The following is a 20,650-nucleotide window of genomic DNA, read 5'->3' on the forward strand; positions in this document are numbered from 1 at the left end:
TAAGTTTAGCCCAGCATAGTCACCTCAAACCAACATAAAAGAGTGGTTACATTTCCAATGTCATTATGGAGACAGAGTTCAAGACTTCAGTATTTGGATTTGTCAAGTTCTTTGGTGTTTTACTTATAGGATGTGTTTAGATTTCTCTTAAACTGCAACTCAGATGATAAGTTGAAACTCAAGTATAATCAAAAGGTATAAAACTTGTTATAAGCCCATAAGTAAGAAATAAGCCACCAATCATCTTCATGGGTTTTTTTTGTCATTTTCCAAAGCATTCAGTTGAAGATTGAACATTGTAACATCTGATACCAATAAATAATTAATTTTAAATGCTAGTCTAAGATTAAAAGCCCAGAAACATCATGTTACTTTTAGGTATGAGAAATAAACTATTATGTACATAGACCAAAGGAATTGTGTCTTAGGTTGGATTCCTTGGAAAGCAGTCCCTGAGGACAAAAGTTGCATACAGAATGTTTACTGGGAACTATTCTTGGTAGATCTACCTGCAAGAAAGTGAGGGGGGCAGTACCGGGCAGAGGGGAGAGACTGACCCACAGTACACTTGGTACAATAGTGTAAGACAATGTGACAGGAAGCAGTGGAGCTGGATTTGTCCTTCAGTGTTGTCTTCAGTTGAGACACATGAGCTTGAACTTGGTATCCATGCACTAAGAGCAAGCCCCAGGAAGAAACACAGCTGTAATCCATTAACAGTCATTCTTAGTAGTATTTGGGATCCATCTACTCCAGGAGAAAGCCTCAATGGAGTACCATAGTACCCACTACAGGTACATTTTGGCATATTCTGATTACCCCACAAATGTTACAAAGAGGATATAAAGGAGTAGTAATGACAGAAAAATGTATTGGTCATCTTCCACTGAGCCTTAGTATATCAGAAACACTCTCTTTTAAAAAAAAGATTTGCTTATTTATCTGAGAGAGCGAGAGAGTAGGAGGAGGGGCAAAGAGAGAAAGGGATAGAAAGAGAGAGGCAGACTCCCCCCTGAGCTGGGGGGGGTGCCCAAGCTTATTTAGCAGAACCACTCTTATTTATAAGATGGTCTTTATTTTGGTATTCAAAGATCTCTTTTAAATCTCCTTAACCTGGAAAGGAAAGAATAATTTCATATTTTGGCTGGTGCGTGGATTTCACTTTTTCAAAATGTGGCAAAAAACACATTAATACAAAATGTACTATCTTAACCATTTTAAAGTATACGGTATAGTAGCATTTACTATATATACATTGTCGTAAAAAGATCTCTAGAAATTGTTCATCTTACAAGAACAAACTCTGTAGTAAATAACAGAATTTTCTTCTTTAAGGCTAAATAATATTTCATTGTATGGATACACTCCATTTTTTTGTTATCCATCAGTGGACATCTAGGCTGTTTCTAGCTCTTGGCTATTGTGAATAACATGTAATGAACATAGGAGTATCCAAATATCTCTATGTCTTTGAGATCCTATTTTTAATTCTTTTAGATGTAGATTCACAAGTGGAATGCTGTGGTCATAGAGTACTTCTATTTTTAATTTTTTGAGGAACCTCTATACTGTTTTCCACAGCAGCTGCACCATTTCATATCCCTGCCAACAGTGCACAAGGACTCCAGTTTTTCCACATTCTCAGTAACACGTTCTCTTGCTCTCGCTCATTGTCTCTCTGATAGCAGCCATACTGACAGGTGTGAGGTGATATCTCATTGTGGTTTTGATTTGCATTTCCCTGATAATAAGTGATGCTGAGCATCTTTTTGTGTGCTTGTTGGCCATTCATCTTCTTTGGAAAGATGTCTATTCAACTCCTTTGCAGATTTTTAATGGGGTTATTTATTTTTCATGAATTCCCTTTTAATCACCCAAGTCCAAGCCTTCATTCTTAAAATATAGATTGCTTGGAAACCTCTATATAATTTAATAGATTTTTATTTTGGAGAAGTATGTTAATTTATCTGAATTCTAGTTTCCTCTTTTACATATTGGTAGTAATGATGCTTTCCCAGATCTCCCAGATGCTCTGCTCAGATTGAAGTGTTGTGAAGAATCAACAGAAAAAACGACTAAAAAGACATTTTTACACTGTTTAAAGTTCTGTAGAAATATAAGGTATTGTGAATTCGGAACTAAAGAATCTACACTTTCTGACTACATAATGTAGTCTGTGTATGTATATCCCCATCCCTTACTGTTCTCCATAATGTAGTACTTTGTAAGTTGTGCCTCTTTCTTATCTTGATAACAACAGCAGGAAGTGTTGGGTGAGACCCTACTATGTGTCAGACATTGCACTGGTTTTGGTGAGGAAGGAAAAGACAAATCTAACACTTACCTTAAGTAGCGGACTTCACCTTACAAGTGAGACTTATGAAGGCATAGCACATGTATAACAACTTTAAGAACTCACTGCTAGTGGGACGCCTGGGTGGCTCAGTCAGTTAAGTGTCTGCCTTTGGCTCAGATCATGATCCCAGGGTCCTGGAATCAGGTCTAGCATCAGGCTTCCTGCTCTGAGGACAGTCAGCTTCTCCCTCTGTATGACGCTCCCCCTGCTCGTGTTCCCTCTCTCTTTCTGTCAAATAAATAAATAAGATCTTTTTTTAAACAAAACTCACTGCTAGTTACTTTACTACTTAGAGTAAAAAGGTAACTTAGTCCCCAAAATAAGAGACTCCCTTAGACTAAATGGTGTAGAGGGCTGCTTACCTGGCTTTTCTCATGCTTGCCTATAAAATCATATATCTAATAATCAGGTAGGAGCAACTCTGTTAAAAATAAATAAATAACAGATTGTGTTCTTTAGTTCAGGATTTTTTTATAGTGTTAACATTTTTAGTAAAAAAGCAATAATTTTCCTCTAATTATAACTGTACAGTGTTCCCTAGATGGTTATACCCAAATGGAGAAATGGATTTTGGAATTGATGATCATCCTTTATCAGTAGCATACTCTTCATTATGATCTGGTCTGGCTTTTCTTCCCTTGTCTTCTGCACTGGGTTCCCTGTTTCATGACTGTCTTTATTAGGTTCTCTACTTTGCTCATTTGCAAAGTTAAGTGCACACTAAAAGTGAATTTTTAGTAAAGTCATTGCCTTTCAAATATCTTATAAAATACCAGCTGCCTCATTTATAGGCATCATCGAATGACCAAGTGTATCTTCAATTCTCTGTCACACTTGAAGACTCTTTGTTTCTTAGCTGTGTTCTATTTGCTGTGTCAGCATTTGTTTTATTTCTGTAGCCATGGGATGGGCATTTTAAATCCCATTTTGGATACATGTCCTTGATAGGCAGAAATGGATGTTGTATTGGTTATCTATCACTGTGTAACAAGCTACCCCCCCACAAAGATAGTGGCTCAAAATAAAAATCCCATATTTTATTCATAAATTTGGGGGTCTGTTTTGGGCCAAGCTTATCTAGATGGTTCATTTACTGGTCTCACCTGGACTTATTTGTATATTTATAGTCAGCTGGTGGTTGCTGGCCTCACTCACGTATCTAGCACTTGTTGGTTGTTGGATGAAACAATGGGTGTGACAGGGTCACTTGCCTGTCCTTATTTAGTAGGCTAGCATAGTTCACATAGTGGTGAAAAGGATAGCCAAATATAGCCCAATGTCCAAGCATTTCTCAACCTTTTGCGTGTGTCCTGTTTACTAATAGTCTTTTGGCCAAAACAAGTTACTTGGCCAATCCATATTTAAGCAGTAGAGAAATACACTATAGCTCTTGTTGGGAGGATCTGGAACATCTTATTATAAGTTCTAGGTGAAGGAAAGGAAAGAATTTGTGGACATTTATTCTCTATCAGAGATACTTTTATTTTTATCACCAAAGCCTTTGTTGTGTAATATCATTCAGCATTCCCTGGTAGTTTTAGCTTTGGATATCTACTGTTTCTTCAGCACCTGCCCTATATCGTGTACATAAAAGAAGCACTTAAAAATCTCGCTTAACCTATACTTCTAACATAGAACTCAAACTTGGCAAGATGTAAAGGATGTCCAGTAAAGAGGCTAAAGAAGTATATGAACCCTCCCCCCCCCACACACACACATTGTAAAAAGGGAAGAGAGAGGTAAAAAAAAAAATTGAAAAAGCCTTTGGTCAGTGGTACTAAACCAGAGGCAAATTTTCTCCCTTCAGGAGACATTCAGTCCTGTCTGGAAACATGACTGGTTGTCACAACTGGGAAGGTGCTCTGGCCAAGGATACTGATAAACATCCTGCAGTACACATGACAACACACATCAAAGAATTATCCAGACCAAAATGTCAGCAGTGCTCAGGATGACAAAACTAGCTTTTTACTAAATGCATGTGGGAAAAAAATTATAATGTGACACAGAAGGGCACTTAGAAGATGCAAATTAAAAAAAAGAAAAGGCAAGGGTTATTTCTGTCTTCAAATTAGTGAAAGAAGAATGCATGTTTGGATGAAGTCAGATTGGAGTTATTTCTCAAGAATATTATTGAACTTCAGGGAGGAAGCCAGATCCATTTCTTTGCCATAATCCATGTTTTTATGGCTCGTTCAAGGTGATTTTTCCCCAGCTAGAATTGATATTAGATGTATTTGCTGGGTGCTATATATTTTAAACTGTAGCTCTTGCAGCCAAAAGTATTTGAGTAGTTAATAATTTTTTTTTATATTGAATGAGACATGTAGAGAAAGTATCAGATGATCAGATCATTTTCAGAAATACGTATCCTGGTTAATCACATTGTCTGCACGTTGCCACTTGTTAATGTGAGATCTGGAGCAGATATTACCTTCCTGTAAAAGGAAAATACCTACCCTGAATATTGTTGGGTAAAAATTTAATAAAACATGGCTTATAAATAACCTTGCCTGGCACATAAGAAACGTTGAGTAAATGATAGTGGTTATAGTGTTGGCGGTAATCTCTCTTCCTTCCCAGTAGGAGCAATATTTCTCACTTGGATTATATTCTTAGTTGCAGGAGAGGATCAGTTTAAAGTGATAAAGTAGCATTACTGAGCTTTAAAAATCTAGGGCTTTCACAGCTAACAATTTTTTTTTCATAAAATCCAGAAAAACAGGTAGGTAGCATGAATCCTTGAGTTCTGATTCTCTAGGCCTTGCCCACAGATAGCACATGGCCTTATGATGCTAAAATGTAAATAATCAGTGATAGTTGAGTCGCCTATTTTATTTCTGCTTTAGAGTAAAAAAGAAGATAGACAAAGGTAAATGTTTATGGATTTGTAACAGTTATTTCTAATTACCCACCTATGTGTGAAAATGACAAATATTTAGAGCCAAGAAGTGAGGTTCTTCCTCCCCCATGCACTAGAGATTTTCTTTTTCAGTCCAAGCATGATTCTTAACTTTGTTAGCACATACTCTCCAACTCTTACATATTTCATTAAGCCACATGCCATTCTTTCAGATATTCAAAAATAAAAGCTTTCCCCAGTGTTGTTTACCTGAAGAACAGTTACTTTAGGTACTGGTGACCTGCAGGTAGCTAAACAGTCTCTCCTGTTTATGTGATTATGTGAAGCAGTAAGGCAGTCTGGCCACCTATATGGAATGGAACTTTTAGGTATTTTTGCTAGTGTGAGTCCAGTAATTTATCATTTAGTCAGTCCACTGAGTTGTCACTAAAAAAAGTAAAGAAAACAAAAACATTATCCATATTCACACAACAAAGCAAGGAATAGAATATGGGCTTCTTGCTTTTTTATCAACTCAAGGAGACCTGTGAATTACAGAAAAACCACATGTGAACACTTCAAAGGAAGTATGCCAAGCACATTGTGTGTGTGTGTTTTAAAAGATTTAGTAGCTCCTTTAAAGCTCTAAGTATAGCTGTTAGTCTGACTAATCATGTACCCCTGAAACCAATTAAATTTGTGGACTGGAGAAGTATGCTTCAAACACTTTTGAAAAAAATGAGAGTTGCCTCCTAAAGCCAACACCTTTTAATTAACAAAATACTCAGAGAAAAGCTGTGGTTTGCAATAGTTTGTTGCACCTACTGTTATTCATGCTACTATTCCGGCGTGCCAAACTCAATTCCTTCCACCTATTTTGGGCTTGAGTTTCTCTGCTTAACTATAGAAAGAAAACACAGTTTTTAGTAGAGATTTTTAATTTCCTAACAAATGCATGGGAAATGCATTATGCTGCAGTCATCAGTAGTCAGACAGTACAGGCTCTGTGTGTTGTGTATACATCTATCTATACAGATAAATACATGTATACACAATGTGTATCTCTCTCTGGCTTAATGATACACATTGTAATACACATGGTTCTAGCATGAACCGGTAACTGGTTAAGCAGGAAAGACAGCAAAATCTGTCGCTGGAAAGACAGTTAATTATGTGACATCATAAGAACGCTTATCTGTTATGACCCCATCCTGGAAGAGATATTTCCCCCAACATACTTGAACTGAATAACCTTGGCCTCCATAGGGGTTTGGGAGGCTGAGAACTGAAGTGGTCATTCTCAGGGCAAACTCCTTATGACCCTGGACAGTAACTTGAGGCAAGGGGTGAATATCCAGGTAAGCATACCAGACTGTGGGGCATTAAACGGGGCACAGAGGAAGGGGTACCTACTGGCTGGAAGGGAAGCCATTTCTCATTCTCTTTAGGGAGAACTTGGAAACTCATCCCACAAGTTCAGGTGAAAGATTCTGTGTAGTCATTTATGTGTCCTAACTCCTTACCTGATTGGTATTATGAGTTGAGAGAATTCTCAACAAATTATCCTTCCATCTTTTAAATTATGGGGTTATCGGAAAACTCTGGGTGAACTAAATATTCCTTGCTTAAAGTCAAGATTCTGTTGCTCAGTCTGGGAAAACCCACTGGAACTGCCCCCTTACAGATCTGACTGGCCAACACTTTACCTAATGAAGTGATTTGCTTCTGTTTCTAGCAGCATGACAGTGGAAAAGAAGGAAACTTGTTTTTTTTTTTCTTTTTACATAAAAGTAAAGGCACCTGAAAATGCAGTATGAGTCAATATGGCAAACATAATAAAATGAGATATTCTCAGGACCTCAAAAATTTCCCCTTTGAAACATCTTGCTTAATAAAAAAAAAATAAGAAGAAGAAAAATGCATGCATGATCTAGGGAGAAGTCTTCTTTCTTTTTAGGAAAAATGAAATATTTTAAATAGCATGCTAGGTACAATTGGTCCTAATAAAATATAATCTAGATGGAAATTAACCTCTTTCTACTTTATGTTATAGCATTTATTTCTCTACTCTTGGAGACCCAAAGTTTCTGAGTTTAGAATCCTTCTCTTAGTTACTATCAATTACTACCTTCTAGCCAGTAGACAAACAAACAAAAACCTAATAATGATATAAGAGTTTCTTCTTAGTGATGATTAGATTTGAGTAGTAAAACATTAAATACTTGTAGTGTTTAGTACCCCTCAAAGAATAATTTAATTCTATACCTCGTGAAGACTTTTTGGTTATAGACTTATCTTGGTTCTTTATAAATCACAGAAATGTAGAGTTGGGCTTTGATAAGGAAATGGAATATTTGGAGAAGGGAGAAGAGAGTTTGTGTAGGAGGGCACAAAAGTAAGAAATGCCCAGTGCTATTTGGAGAATAGGGAATGGAGACTGAGGTGTTGGGATGGGGGGGTGGGAAGAATGGAAGGAGAGGAGGCTGGAGTGAATTCTAGTTCAAAGAGATCAGAGCCCAGAATGGCATGCTAATTTATAAAGTCAGTATCCAGTAAACATTGTTTGAGCAGCAAAAGTAGGAGAAGAAAACTCACACAGTATATCTACTGGCAGAAGGACGCTAGGAGAAGACTTACATATATGAATTCATAAAATTCTTAGAACAATTTCATGAGATTGGTACTGTTTTCTCTATTATGTAGGTGAATACTCTGAGGATCACAGAAGTTTAATTTATCAAGCAGGATATAACCCCTTACTTCAAGAATCCTATAATCTCATCCAAGGTTGTTTATCTAGGAAATGTTAATGCCAGCTGTCTGTGAGAGAAGTACTGTTATAATTGCCCTTTTACAGAGGAGTAAATTGAGTCATAGTGCTTAAGTAACCTGCCTACTGTTACCCAGCTAAGTAATGGAGTGAGGATTGAAATCCAACAGTTTGACCCTAGATAGTCTGTTTTACACTCTGTTTCTTGATCCAATGTTCTTTCATGCTTTTTACCTCACCCCTTGATAGAAGAGTAGGGAACCAAAAAATTGATCGGTTCTATTTTCTCTCTTAATATTTGAACTTCCATCGTCTGCCCCAAAAAGTGGTTCTCCCTCCATTAGTTTCTTTTTTTTTTCATTTATTTATTTTCAGCATAACAGTATCATTTTTTTCACCACACCCAGTGCTCCATGCAATCCGTGCCCTCTATAATACCCACCACCTGGTACCCCGACCTCCCACACACCCCCCGCCACTTCAAACCCCTCACATTGTTTTTCAGAGTCCATAGTCTCTCATGGTTCACCTCCCCTTCCAATTTACCCCAACCCCCTTCTCTCTAATTCCCCATGTCCTCCATGCTTTTTGTTATGCTCCACAAATAAGTGAATCCATATGATAATTGACTCTCTCTGCTTGACTGATTTCACTCAGCATAATCTCTTCCAGTCCCGCCCATGTTGCTACAAAAGTTGGGTATTGGTCCTTTCTGATGGAGGCATAATACTCCATAGTGTATATGGACCACATCTTGCTTATCCATTTGTCCGTTGAAGGGCATCTTGGTTCTTTCCACAGTTTGGTGGCTGTGGCCATTGCTGCTATAAACATTGGGGTACAGATGGCCCTTCTTTTCACTACATCTGTATCTTTGGGGTAAATACCCAGGAGTGCAATTGCAGGGTCATAAGGAAGTTCTGTTTTTAATTTATTGAGGAATCTCCACACTGTTCTCCAAAGAGGCCTCCATTAGTTTCTTGTTCTGAAAATAGTTAAAATGACTTAAACAGTGAGAGCCTAGGAATATTCTGTGTTCTAGTCTTCGAGATATGATCCTTTGAGGTTGTTGTCCTTTAGGGCTCCCCATGGGTAAAAGGCCTCTAAGTGTACTTGAAATCTTACTGTGCATGGATTTGTTTTTTTAGATTCATTCATTTATTCAGAGGACATCAGTTGAGCACCTACTGTATTCCAGTACCTATGCAAGGTGTAGGAGGTAGAGCAGTGAGCAGAAGGTACCTAGTACTCTCCTCCCTTTCCCACCGCTTTAGAGGTGTTTTCAGATGCTGAGTGCTGGAGGAGAGGAGACCAGCAATGAAGGGCCTGACTGGTTCATAAATTAAATCACCTGCCCATGACTGGGTGTATCCATGGCTACTTAGCTGACCTTTCAATCTCTTTGTAAATCTGTTTCAGCCAACATTGTACTTGGTGCTACTTCTTTCTTTTTCCTCGTTGGAGAACTTTGTGCTATTGTCATTCCAATGTCATTTGTCTGTACTTTTTAGTCATCTTGAATCATTCTCTGTTGTTCAGTCTCTGGCTCCAGCCTTTCTTTTCAATAGACTTTTTTCAAAACAGTTGAAATCTGATAATTCTCTGTATTCTCGTCTTTCACTGTATTGAAATTTAAGATGACATGACCATTTTCACTTCATTAGGCATGTCTTTGTTGGTCAGAAGTAAATCTAGAGAAAAAAAATCTTTATACTCTCTTTTGAGGGTCAAATTTTCAGTAAGTCAAGCTAAAAGAAAAAGAAGAAGAAGAAGAAGAAGAAGAGAAAACATTGTCTGACACTTCCCAGAACTTTGAAATCATCCCAAAGTACTATATGTTACCTCAGTATATGTTGTGTGTCTATTTTAAGAACAATTTGTCCATATTTTCTAGTCATCTAGGCATTCAGCAGCTAGCTCTCCCAGTGATGTTTTAATTTAGCTCTTTTTTAAATCCTCACCCATGCATCCTCTTCAGGGATTCGGCTCCTCTCTTGGAATCCCTTTTAAGAATTTTAGATCCTGTTGGCCCGCACGCTTCCTAGTAGGAGTGTTGGATCACAAGATGCTATTTCTGCTGCAGATTATATGTCATTCTTTCTAGAAAGAGCTTCACAGTAGTGAGAGAGACTCAAGAAACTGTTTCTTCTTTTTCTTCTCAGTATCTTTGTTTTTCAGTCATTACTTCTTCCCATTACTTTTTATTCTAACACTCTACCTTTTTCCTTTCTTTCTGCCCTTTTCAAGATTATTTCTCCCAGCTGTAGGAAACCCTTGTCCCTGAGAAGTTTGAGAGAGAGGAGGCATCCTTCCATTTCCCTCATCATCTTCTCTCACAAAAAGACAGCCTTTAAAATGTAGAAAGTAATACAACCATGAAAAGTGATTTATGGCCACCTCAGAATGGAATTCACACATGGCACGTTTCTCATGTTCTTAGAACATTTCCTCCCTTGTCCATGGCTCTCAGGTCTCCTGTTAAGATGTTGTCCTTGGGAGCTTTCTCTCAAAGCTTCCCTTCTAAACTATGTAGTCCATTATTTCTTTGCTATTGGTCTCCTCAATGTGGTTAGGCTTCAGAGACTCTGGACTTAAAAACCAGATGAGGTGTTCTGTTCCCTTCATCACTCACCTTCTATTACCCAGCTGTTTGTTGGTATTTAATAACAATTCACACTAGCAAGCTTGGCCCCCTTTAGTAAATAAAGAGCCCCACACAGACCTTTGATTTTTCCCACTATTTCACCTATTTCTACCCCTTATCTGAAACTTCTTATTATATTCATTCATCACTGTTTTTCTTTTTCATCGGGTGCTTATAAAAATAGTGATACCTAACATCATTACCAACCAGTGTCAGAAACTGTGCTAATATTGTTGTTATTTTCTGGCACTGTTCTGTGTACATTTCATATATTAATCATGGAATCCACACAACTGCCCCTCTAACATTCACTCTGTTATTGTCCCTTCTTTACTGAGGAGAAAATCTGAAGCTTAGAGAGGTTAAGTAATGTAACAAAGGTCACAGAGCTCCTGGGACAGAGAGTGGGATTCTCTCCTAAGTGTTTTGGATCTTAACAATTGCCATGTGCCATCTTATACTATAGTGCTCCAAAGTATTAGTATCTATTTAATCTTTCTTTTTTTTTTAAGATTTATTTATTTATTTATTTGACAGACAGAGATCACAAGTAGGCAGAGAGGCAGGCAGAGAGAGAGGAGGAAGCAGGCTCCCCACTGAGCAGAGAGCCTGATGCGGGGCTCGATCCCAGGACCCTGGGATCATGACCTGAGCCAAAGGCAGAGGCTTTAACCCACTGAGCCACCCAGGCGCCCCTATTTAATATTTCTTAATAACCTGGAAATAGTGTTTCATATCCAAGTAGAAAATCTTTTATAGGTTTATATAGCTTGGGTTTTCTCTACTGCCAGTCACTTTATGACCAATCTGAAAGAAAAGGAAAAAAATATGAGAAACTATTCCCAATATAAAATACAGAGCAAAGACAAAAACATTTCATTGGCTTTGATTTCCCTTGGATCCAACTCCAAGGTAATTTACTTCTTGGTCAAGGAAATAAAATCTATTCAAACTTGACTTTTGCTTTTTTTATCTTGAATGAGAAAAAATAAGTAAAACTTTCCCACCTGGTAAAGTCTGAACACTTTTTTCTTTACCAGTTCCACAGTCTATGTAAGTGTTATTTGAGAAGGAACATTTAAATTAAATTAACTGTGCAGCCATTAGAATAAGCAAAATCATTTTGAAAGATTGTTAAATGTGTACTAATGACAAGTGTGAGTCCTTGAATTGTCCTATCATGTAGTACTGTGTAAAATATTCATGTTGCTGGAGAAAAATTTATAACATAATAAATAATACTTTGGCTCAAATTGTTATACTTTAATTAAGCTTGTTCTGTTGTTACTGAAACTGGCTTCTTTGCTTGTGTTTCTAATTTTTCTTCCTTTTTTTCTTTTTTCCTTTTTTGCAAAAAAAAAAAAAAAAATAGCTCCTAGTCAGACTGTTACTCTGGTGACACAACCCGCGGTTACCAAGGAAACTGCCATCTCCAAACTAGAAATGCCATCTTCCTTGCTGTTGGAAGTACCTGCTCTGGCAGATTTCAACCGAGCTTGGACAGAACTTACCGACTGGCTGTCTCTGCTTGATCGAGTTATAAAATCACAAAGGGTGATGGTGGGTGATCTTGAAGACATCAACGAGATGATCATCAAGCAGAAGGTATGGAGGAAAAGATAAAACCTGGTTGAGATTTTATATTAAAGTCAAGATCACTCACATGTCAGTTCACTCTTTCTAGACATATTCCCACCAGTTTTTAGGCAGCTTTTCTCTATCAGCGACATACTGTCTCTACTCTGTATAGCCTAAATATGATCAAGAAAAAAAATCATACAATTATCTAAAACCCATACATTAAAACAGAATGATACAAGGGAAAAACCATAAACTTTGCAATTATAATTGGCTTAATTAAATCACTAAACAACCAGCATTTAAAAAATCTATTTAATATCAAATAAGTAGTTCAACTGAGCTGTTTACATTTAAACTGTTTGTTTTGGCAGCCTGCAGCCACAATATATTACAGAATGAAATATAATAATCTGGGAATTGGTTATTCACTCTTCTGAGTTGTCTGTGCCAATTTTCCTCCTACAATGATGAATATCATTGAAAGTTAGCTGTAAATTTTTAGAAAAGAAAAGTACAAAACATAATATATTTTTAAATACCTTAAATATTAATATTGGTATTTATGCAATGCTACAGTCAAATAAACATGTTTTTAATATAAAAATTGCATTCATCAGCCTCTTGGAATCCATTCCACAAAACCATGATATCAGTTAGAAACAGGAATACATTGATATAAATCTGGTTGACCTAGCTAAAATGAATACACTGTGTTTCTTTTATATTTCTGGATGAATAAGAAAAATAGTTCTTTGAAATATTTATGTGCTGTAGTTATTTCACTGGTAAATGATTTTCAAATCCTTTCTAGAGGTAATAAATTGCATTGAAGGGATTTAGTTGTTACAGAAATACTTTTTGAAAAAGCGGGAAGTAAGGCAGACAGATTCCTTTGTAAAATGAACTTTAGCAATTCAGTAGGAATAAAAATAAGTGGTTAGTAAGCAATCTGCATTTAAAGCACCTTGATTTGAGACTCAGGAGATATGAATTAAGTGTTCTTTGTCATTTGTAAATGACAGGATTGTGGTCAACTCATTCTCTGGATCTTGATTTCCTTTTCTGGGTTTAGGATACACGGGTTCACATTCATATTCACCACATAGTGATAGACATGCCTGTATATAAAGATATGTAACTTTTATATAAACATGTATAATTTGTTTCACTGCTCCTTTAGAACAAGTTTTAGTAGGTACATCCTTCAGCACAAGCCATTGAGATGCCATACTCCTAATAAGTAGCAGAGAAAAGATTCAAATCCAAATCTGTTTGGTTTCTAAGCCTAAGTATTCTTACTACATATATGGTTGCCAGTATTAATGTAAATGTAGCTACCATTTGGTGATATATATGTTTTTATATATACAGTCTGTGCCAGACACAGTGCTAAGCATTTACAGTTTCACTGTGCTGATACATGCAGAAATAAGAGATTATGTTCTTACACAGTTTCATATCAAGTTATACTAATACTTCCAAGACTACTACTAGCCAGAGAAAACAATATGTTGCAGTACTTAAAGCAAGGGCTTTGGAGTTAGATGGCCTGGGTTCAAAGCTTGGCTCATTTCCTACAGTTGGAGACCCTTGGCATGTTATTCAATCTCCCTGAACCACAATGTGAATGATGATACCATCTTTGCCTTGTAGGTTGTTAAGTGGATTACATTAGGTAGTATATGAAAAATGCTTTCCCATCTGCTTTGCTTACTGAAAAGTACTTAGCTAATGTTAGTAATTAATATTAGATTTTAAATCTGCTTCCTCACAGCATTTGTAGCACATAAATTCTTTCTCATATAATAATATTGCATGAAAATAAGAGTTGTTTCCACATCTACACCCCATTCTGCTACTGGCATTATGGCCTCTTGTAAAAGCCACTGGGTATTAGAAGGGGAGAGGAAATCTACACTCCTTTGTGACCCTAACCTTTAGGATCTACTTTAGAATCGATCTGCTCAGTAGCATTCAGAAAAATAAGATTGTCTTTTTACAGAATGACCACTAATTTGATGCCTCTTCAAAATGATAGTCTTAAAGACAGATACAAAATTAACTCAGAGGAGAAGTTCAAGTGCCATGCCTAGGGTCACAGGGTTACAGAAAGCCAGGATTTTTCAAATGCTATATATATACATATATATATATATGTATATATATATATATGGCATTGTATTATATTGTATGCTTCCCACCCTGTGTTGCTTACTGAAAACAAGTAAGCAAGAGAATTAATAAGTCTATTTCATATATATATATATAAATATTTCACATATATATGATACATATATTTCATATATATAGATAAGTCTATTCATATATATAAATGCGTGTATCATAGATATACATATAATTTTTTAATTTTATATATTTTAAATGTTGTATAATGAGATTGAGTTAGTATATTCATATACAGAGATATGCATATAAGTATTATATATAAAATTTCCCTTTTGCTGAATAATGGAGTGCTTTTTTTGCTTTTTCCCCTCATATTAAAAAAATGAGTTATAAAGACATTGTAAGTTCTTGACTTTTAGAGCTTTCTATCACTAAAAGGTCAGTAAAATGACCATAAATAAACATTAAAATAAATAAATAAGTAAATAAATAAATAGTAAATAAATAAAATAAATAAACATTAAACAAGTGTGAGGACAAAAAAGAGATTAGTTTGGGGATGTATTTATTACAGTATCAGGGAATAAACATTTTTCTCTTTGTGAACTTTTAAACAAAACAATCCTAACTTTAATAGTTGAAGTGTGAGAAATGAGGTAATATTTCATAAGGACTTTATAAACTGCAAAACACTATCAGTGACTATTTATATGTTCAATTAACAAATTTTTATTGAGCTACTACTAAGTGCCTGGTAACTTCAGACTTGGATAAGATAGCAATGCATAGATTAAAGCAGGTGAAGGAAAAAAAGAGCAATAAAAACACTAATAGAAATAAATTACAGGATAATGCCTAGCACATGTTTAACACCAATTATATGCTAGTCACTTTTAAGTACTTCACATGCATTACTTAATGCTCACTACACTGTGAGACTGATACTAAAGCACAGTGATTTTAAATAATCTGCCCAAGTTTAAGTAGTAAAGAGACAACAGTGGAATTTGAACTCATACAGTCTGATTCCAGGGTCCCCACTACAGGTTTCTCCCTCCCTGGACATGTTTAGGGGATGCTCTGGGGCCTTACTTCAGGAAGAGGGCACCTGACTAAGCCAGGGAAGAATATAGAGGTCAGGAAAAATTTCTTGAAGAAGCTAAAACTTAAGCCACGTATTAAAGAACAAGTTGGAAATAATCAGGTAGATAAAACAGAAAGGTGATCCTGGCAGAAGAAACAAACTCTACTTTTTGCTGAGGTGGAAAACAATGTAGTATGTTACATCAATTGTGATTCCATATGGCTGAAATTAAGGGGGTGAGGAAGAAATTGATGAAGTTGGATAGAGAGGGATGGGGCTACGAAATGTAGATCTTTCCTTGCTAGAACAAGGAGTTTTGATTATGGTCTGCAGGCAGTGGCAATGCTTGAAGTATTTTGAACAAAAAGGTGAAATCATCAGATGTAGTTTGTTGACTATCAATAGGGTTTTCTGGATGTAAGCAACAGAAAACATCCTCTGATTAAATCAGAAGGTGAATGCACTGGAACTGGCATGAAGGCAGTGGGAAAAGTTTAGAAAAAGAAAAGTTGCCCGAGCACATCTGGCCATCTGGTTCATAATACCTACTCCAGGCTGTCTTTGCGATCCTCTTTTTTCTGCATGCTGTTTAACTGTTCAGAATACAAAGTCCTGGAAAAGGGAGTCCAGTTGACCTTGCTTGGGTCACACACCCATCTCTTAGCTAGAGGAGAGCAGAGAACTTTGCTTTAAAACCATCTCCTTCCAAAACCCCTCACAGTGAGGGAGGGGTTGTTCCCCTCCAAAGAAATTGGGGATCTGTTGAAAATAGAAAGTGGAAAAGATGCTGAGCAGCCAATAAGCAATAAATATCCCTGAGCTCAGGCAAGAATATGTAGAACAGGATGGAAGATGGCACAAGTAAAGGGGATTTGTAGTAAGTGATGATGGGATCTAAGCAGTATGTTTATCTATTTCGCCTTTGCTACAGGGACACCTGAAATAAAGATCATTTATGCCTCAGGACCTTAAATTTAAGTTTGACCCTTGCACATACTGGTTCTCAATAAATTTTGATTGCTTGATGGATAGTGTGAGTGAAATGTGAAACAATAGCTTTACTTTTAATAGAGATTGAAATTTGGGATTTTAATTGTAGCTACGAAGCATCATAAGTTAGGTAAGAAGTTGTAATAACATTTTTAGATGTAGAGTAATTGAATTATTCTTCTCAGTAAGGGAAGAAGGATCAGATATTTGAATAAGTGAACTCTTTATAATTCCTGGAATTCAAAATCATATATTTGATATTAAGCTTGTTTTTTTAAATTTTTTAAATTTATTTTCAGCATAACAGTATTCATTGTTTTTGCAGCACACCCAGTGTTCCATGCAATCCGTGCCTTCTCCAATACCCACCACCTGGTTCCCCCAACCTCCCACCCCCCACCCCTTCAAAACCCTCAGATTGTTTTTCAGAGTCCATAGTCTCTCATGGTTCACCTCCCCTTCCAATTTCCCCCAACTCCCTTCTCCTAACTCCCCTTGTCCTCCATGCTATTTGTTATGCTTCACAAATAAGTGAAACCAGATGATAATTGAGTCTCTCTGCTTGATTTATTTCACTCAGCATAATCTCTTCCAGTCCCGTCCATGTTGCTACAAAAGTTGGGTATTCATCCTTTCTCATGGAGGCATAATACTCCATAGTGTATATGGACATCTTCCTTATCCATTCGTCCGTTGAAGGGCATCTTGGTTCTTTCCACAGTTTGGCGACCATGGCCATTGCTGCTATAAACATTGGGGTACAGATGGCCCTTCTTTTCACTACATCTGTATCTTTGGGGTAAATACCCAGGAGTGCAATTGCAGGGTCATAGGGAAGCTCTATTTTTAATTTCTTGAGGAATCTCCACACTGTTCTCCAAAGAGGCTGCACCAACTTGCATTCCCACCAAGAGTGGAAGAGGGTTCCCCTTTCTCCACATCCGCTCTAACACATGTTGTTTCCTGTCTTGCTAATTTTGGCCATTCTAAGTGGCATAAGGTGATATTAAGCTTCTGTTTTCCTTTCATTTAAGTTGTTTATGTTCTTGGTTTGGAAAACTAGGCTGCCACTATTTTGAAATAAAAGTAATGTTTACTAAAAAAAGTCATTTTTACTAAGTAAATTATATTAATCAAAAAATAGAAATTAAAATTACAAGTATAAATTGCTTAAAGTTTATAAAATACAGCCATTTAAAAAATTAAGTAACTTGACTGCTTAACTTTAGAGAGTAAAAAAATATATCATTATATTGCAGAGGAATTGGGATGCAAATTATGCAAATTAAACCTTTAAAAGTAAAACATACATGAAGCTCCAAGTTGATTTCCTAACATTGTGAATTAATAACAGAGTGTGATTTGTAATTTATAGTTTCATATCAAAAAAGTCTGATTTTTAAAAATGCTCTTTTTATTTCATCATATGTTTAAGTAAAATTGAAACAAAATTGTTTTGACAATTATTCAGTTTTCTTTTACTGACATAATCTATCAAATGAAGGGAAAATATGTCTATAGTTTTTCACTGAAAATATGACCATTTGGGAAAGGAAGGAGGGAAAGACAAAGGAAGAGGGGAAGAGAGGAGGGAAAGAGGGAAGGAAGGAGAGAAAATTAGAGAGGAAGAAAGAGAGAGGGAGGACAGGAGAAATGGAAAAAGGGCAGGAAGGTTGGAGGGAGAGAGGAAGGTTGGGGAGATAAGAAAGGTGGATGGCAAATTTGAGGAGAGCTTTGGGGCAGTGGCCAATTGTGTTGCTATCAACAGATAAGATTTAGACAGCCATATGATATCATTATTTTTTTATACTGCTGGTATCTGATTGCCTGTGCTAAGTAAATTATAGTCTTTTTTCAAGTCATTTTGGCCAGGTGTTCAGGGTAATTCATGACTAAATCTAAACCATGGGCCCTGTATTGAGTAAAGAATTGAATTGGCGAAGGAGTTTTATCCTGTAATAAGACCTCTCCAGGTTAGGGTTGCGAAAAATTGGCCAATCTGGACAAGATGATAATAGCATTGTTCAAGATTCATTTTTAGCTACACATTACACCTCTACCTGGGAGATTTCATTATCCAAAAATTGAATAAGCAGTTTCAGTACATACAGTCTATATTTATATGGAAAATAATTACTTGGATGTGTTTAATTTTTTATTGTTAAGATCAAAGCCTTTAATAAAAGTTTCATGATTATTTTTTGAACTCTGGCTGTATTGACACAAAGAGCAATTGAATGGGTTCAGAATTATTCTGATTATAACTTTCAATGAGAATTTCTGGCACAATCTTAGTACAAAAAAAAAAAAAAAAAAACTAGTCTAGCATGGACCTAGAAGGATTGGTGAAACAGTGTTGGGGAAAAAAGGCATTGTTTAAACTAAAAACAAAACAAAACAAAACAGAACATTTCTTGGTGTTATTCTGCTGTCATGAGCATAGCAGCAGAATGGATATTGCAAATAGTTTCCCTTATTCAACAAATGAGAAAAGCTACAGATAATACAGGTAATTGGTGTAGGGTGATTTAGTGAATGTAATTGCCCTAATGTAAATCATTACATTTACGAATGTTTCTTACTTCTTTTTCTTTTTCTATGATGCCCTATCTCTTAAGCATCTCCTCATTTCTCCATCAAAGTTAAAACAAGTTATGCACAGTTTATTTCCATGGGTATCCAACAGACCTCACAAGTTGTAGGACAGTCATCTTAGGGTTATGAGATTGATTATTCTGGGTTTTTTTTTCTTTTAACAACCATCCAGCCCTTGACATCTCATCTTGGTACTTCGTACTTGCATAAGAAACACACTCCAGAGGGTGTCGTCTTTCCACATATAGAAGGTGTGTGTTATATTCTATGACAAATAATGTTATAATATGTTTGGCTGAGGATATTTGCAAACTTGGTACTGCAGTTATCTTCTGACAAATGTATATGTCTCCTGTAGAAAGTTCATAACTGTGTGAATCACTGCTCCACATACATACAATTTTCTCTCCCTACCTAATGAGAGACAAATTCACTTTTATCTTCACGGAAGGATCTAAGGATAAGTCACTGTCCACAATTTGATTTAGATTATACTCTGGTCATGACAAAATAAACTCCTCTAAAGATGAAGGTCATAGAGTTGCAAACATAAAAATATCCTATTCTCGAAGTGTCACAACCTTTTTATGAAAAGTGATACCATACACTTTTTGGCTTAAAGATAAACATAAGTTTTACTAAACTACATATTTCAAAGTCTGTGAATGGAAATGCATATCTTAAATACATTTCCATTCAGTTCACTATGAAATTTTCTGTCAAAACCTTATTAAGTAAAACTGAACCATGATATTTACATGAATTCTGATTAAAGCCAGTATACTGTGTTTTCACTAAAATACCAGTGGGATTCTGATAAGGAAATTTATGTTTGGCATTGTTTTTAAATAGTGAATTCTACTTCAAAATTTCCTTGCTTGATTATAAATAAATCCTTTACATGAAATGGCGTTTATTATTTTCATAAAAATACTTAAAATATGTGATCTTCTCTGTCTTATTAGAAAGCAATATAACTAATATAACTAAATCAATGTCTTTTCATCTTTTTTGAAAACTATATAATGCTATTATACTCTGAATGTTATTATCTGCTTTGGGAGCTTTTCATTTCACCATAATTTTGGGTCCTTGAAGTCTATAATTACAGTTGTAGTGTGCAATACTGTAAGTTCCTCCTACTGTTGCACTTAATGTTAGGGTAATGGTAGGTAAAGTTAATGCTAGGTGCATGATTCTTTGTTCATTCATTCCTCAGTTCAACAAATTGTCTTTGAAAACCCATGTTGCAAGGCATGCTAAAGACAGGCAAAGGATTATTAGGAAATGATGTTGGAAAGAGATAATGGAGTAGGAGTTCGGATTTGAATTTGATTTCCCGTGTGTGTTAGTGAATAATTGAGATTAAGATAAAACAATATTCACACATAACTACTAGTGTATATATGTATATATACATAATATATATTTTTATATATGCATATATAAAAATATATATATATATATACTATAAGTGTATATATATATATATATATAAACATACATATGAGATAAATATTAGGAGTTTGCAATGAAAATAAATACTATGAATATATTTTATTTCTCAAACGCCTCCTCTGAGACCTGAGTTACAATGTCATTCAGATTCATTAGAGATATAGTGACTAACTTTAAAGGACTTTTGGTGTAAGACTAAGTTT

The 20,650-nt window shown here is 35.8% G+C and overlaps 1 protein-coding gene across 7 annotated transcripts in view; it reads left to right on the forward strand.

The window, feature by feature from the left end:
• The window catches only part of DMD (dystrophin), a 1,990,807-nt gene that overhangs the window by 1,327,280 nt on the left and 642,877 nt on the right, over positions 1-20,650 (forward strand). For all 7 annotated transcript variants that reach the window (XM_044235639.1, XM_044235638.1, XM_044235634.1 and 4 more), the window contains one exon: positions 11,985-12,217. In XM_044235639.1, the coding sequence (XP_044091574.1) occupies positions 11,985-12,217 (233 nt within the window). The remainder of the gene's footprint in view (positions 1-11,984; positions 12,218-20,650) is intronic.

The sequence above is a fragment of the Neovison vison genome, chromosome X, assembly GCF_020171115.1.
Source record: "Neovison vison isolate M4711 chromosome X, ASM_NN_V1, whole genome shotgun sequence".
Classification (NCBI taxonomy): domain Eukaryota; kingdom Metazoa; phylum Chordata; class Mammalia; order Carnivora; family Mustelidae; genus Neogale; species Neogale vison.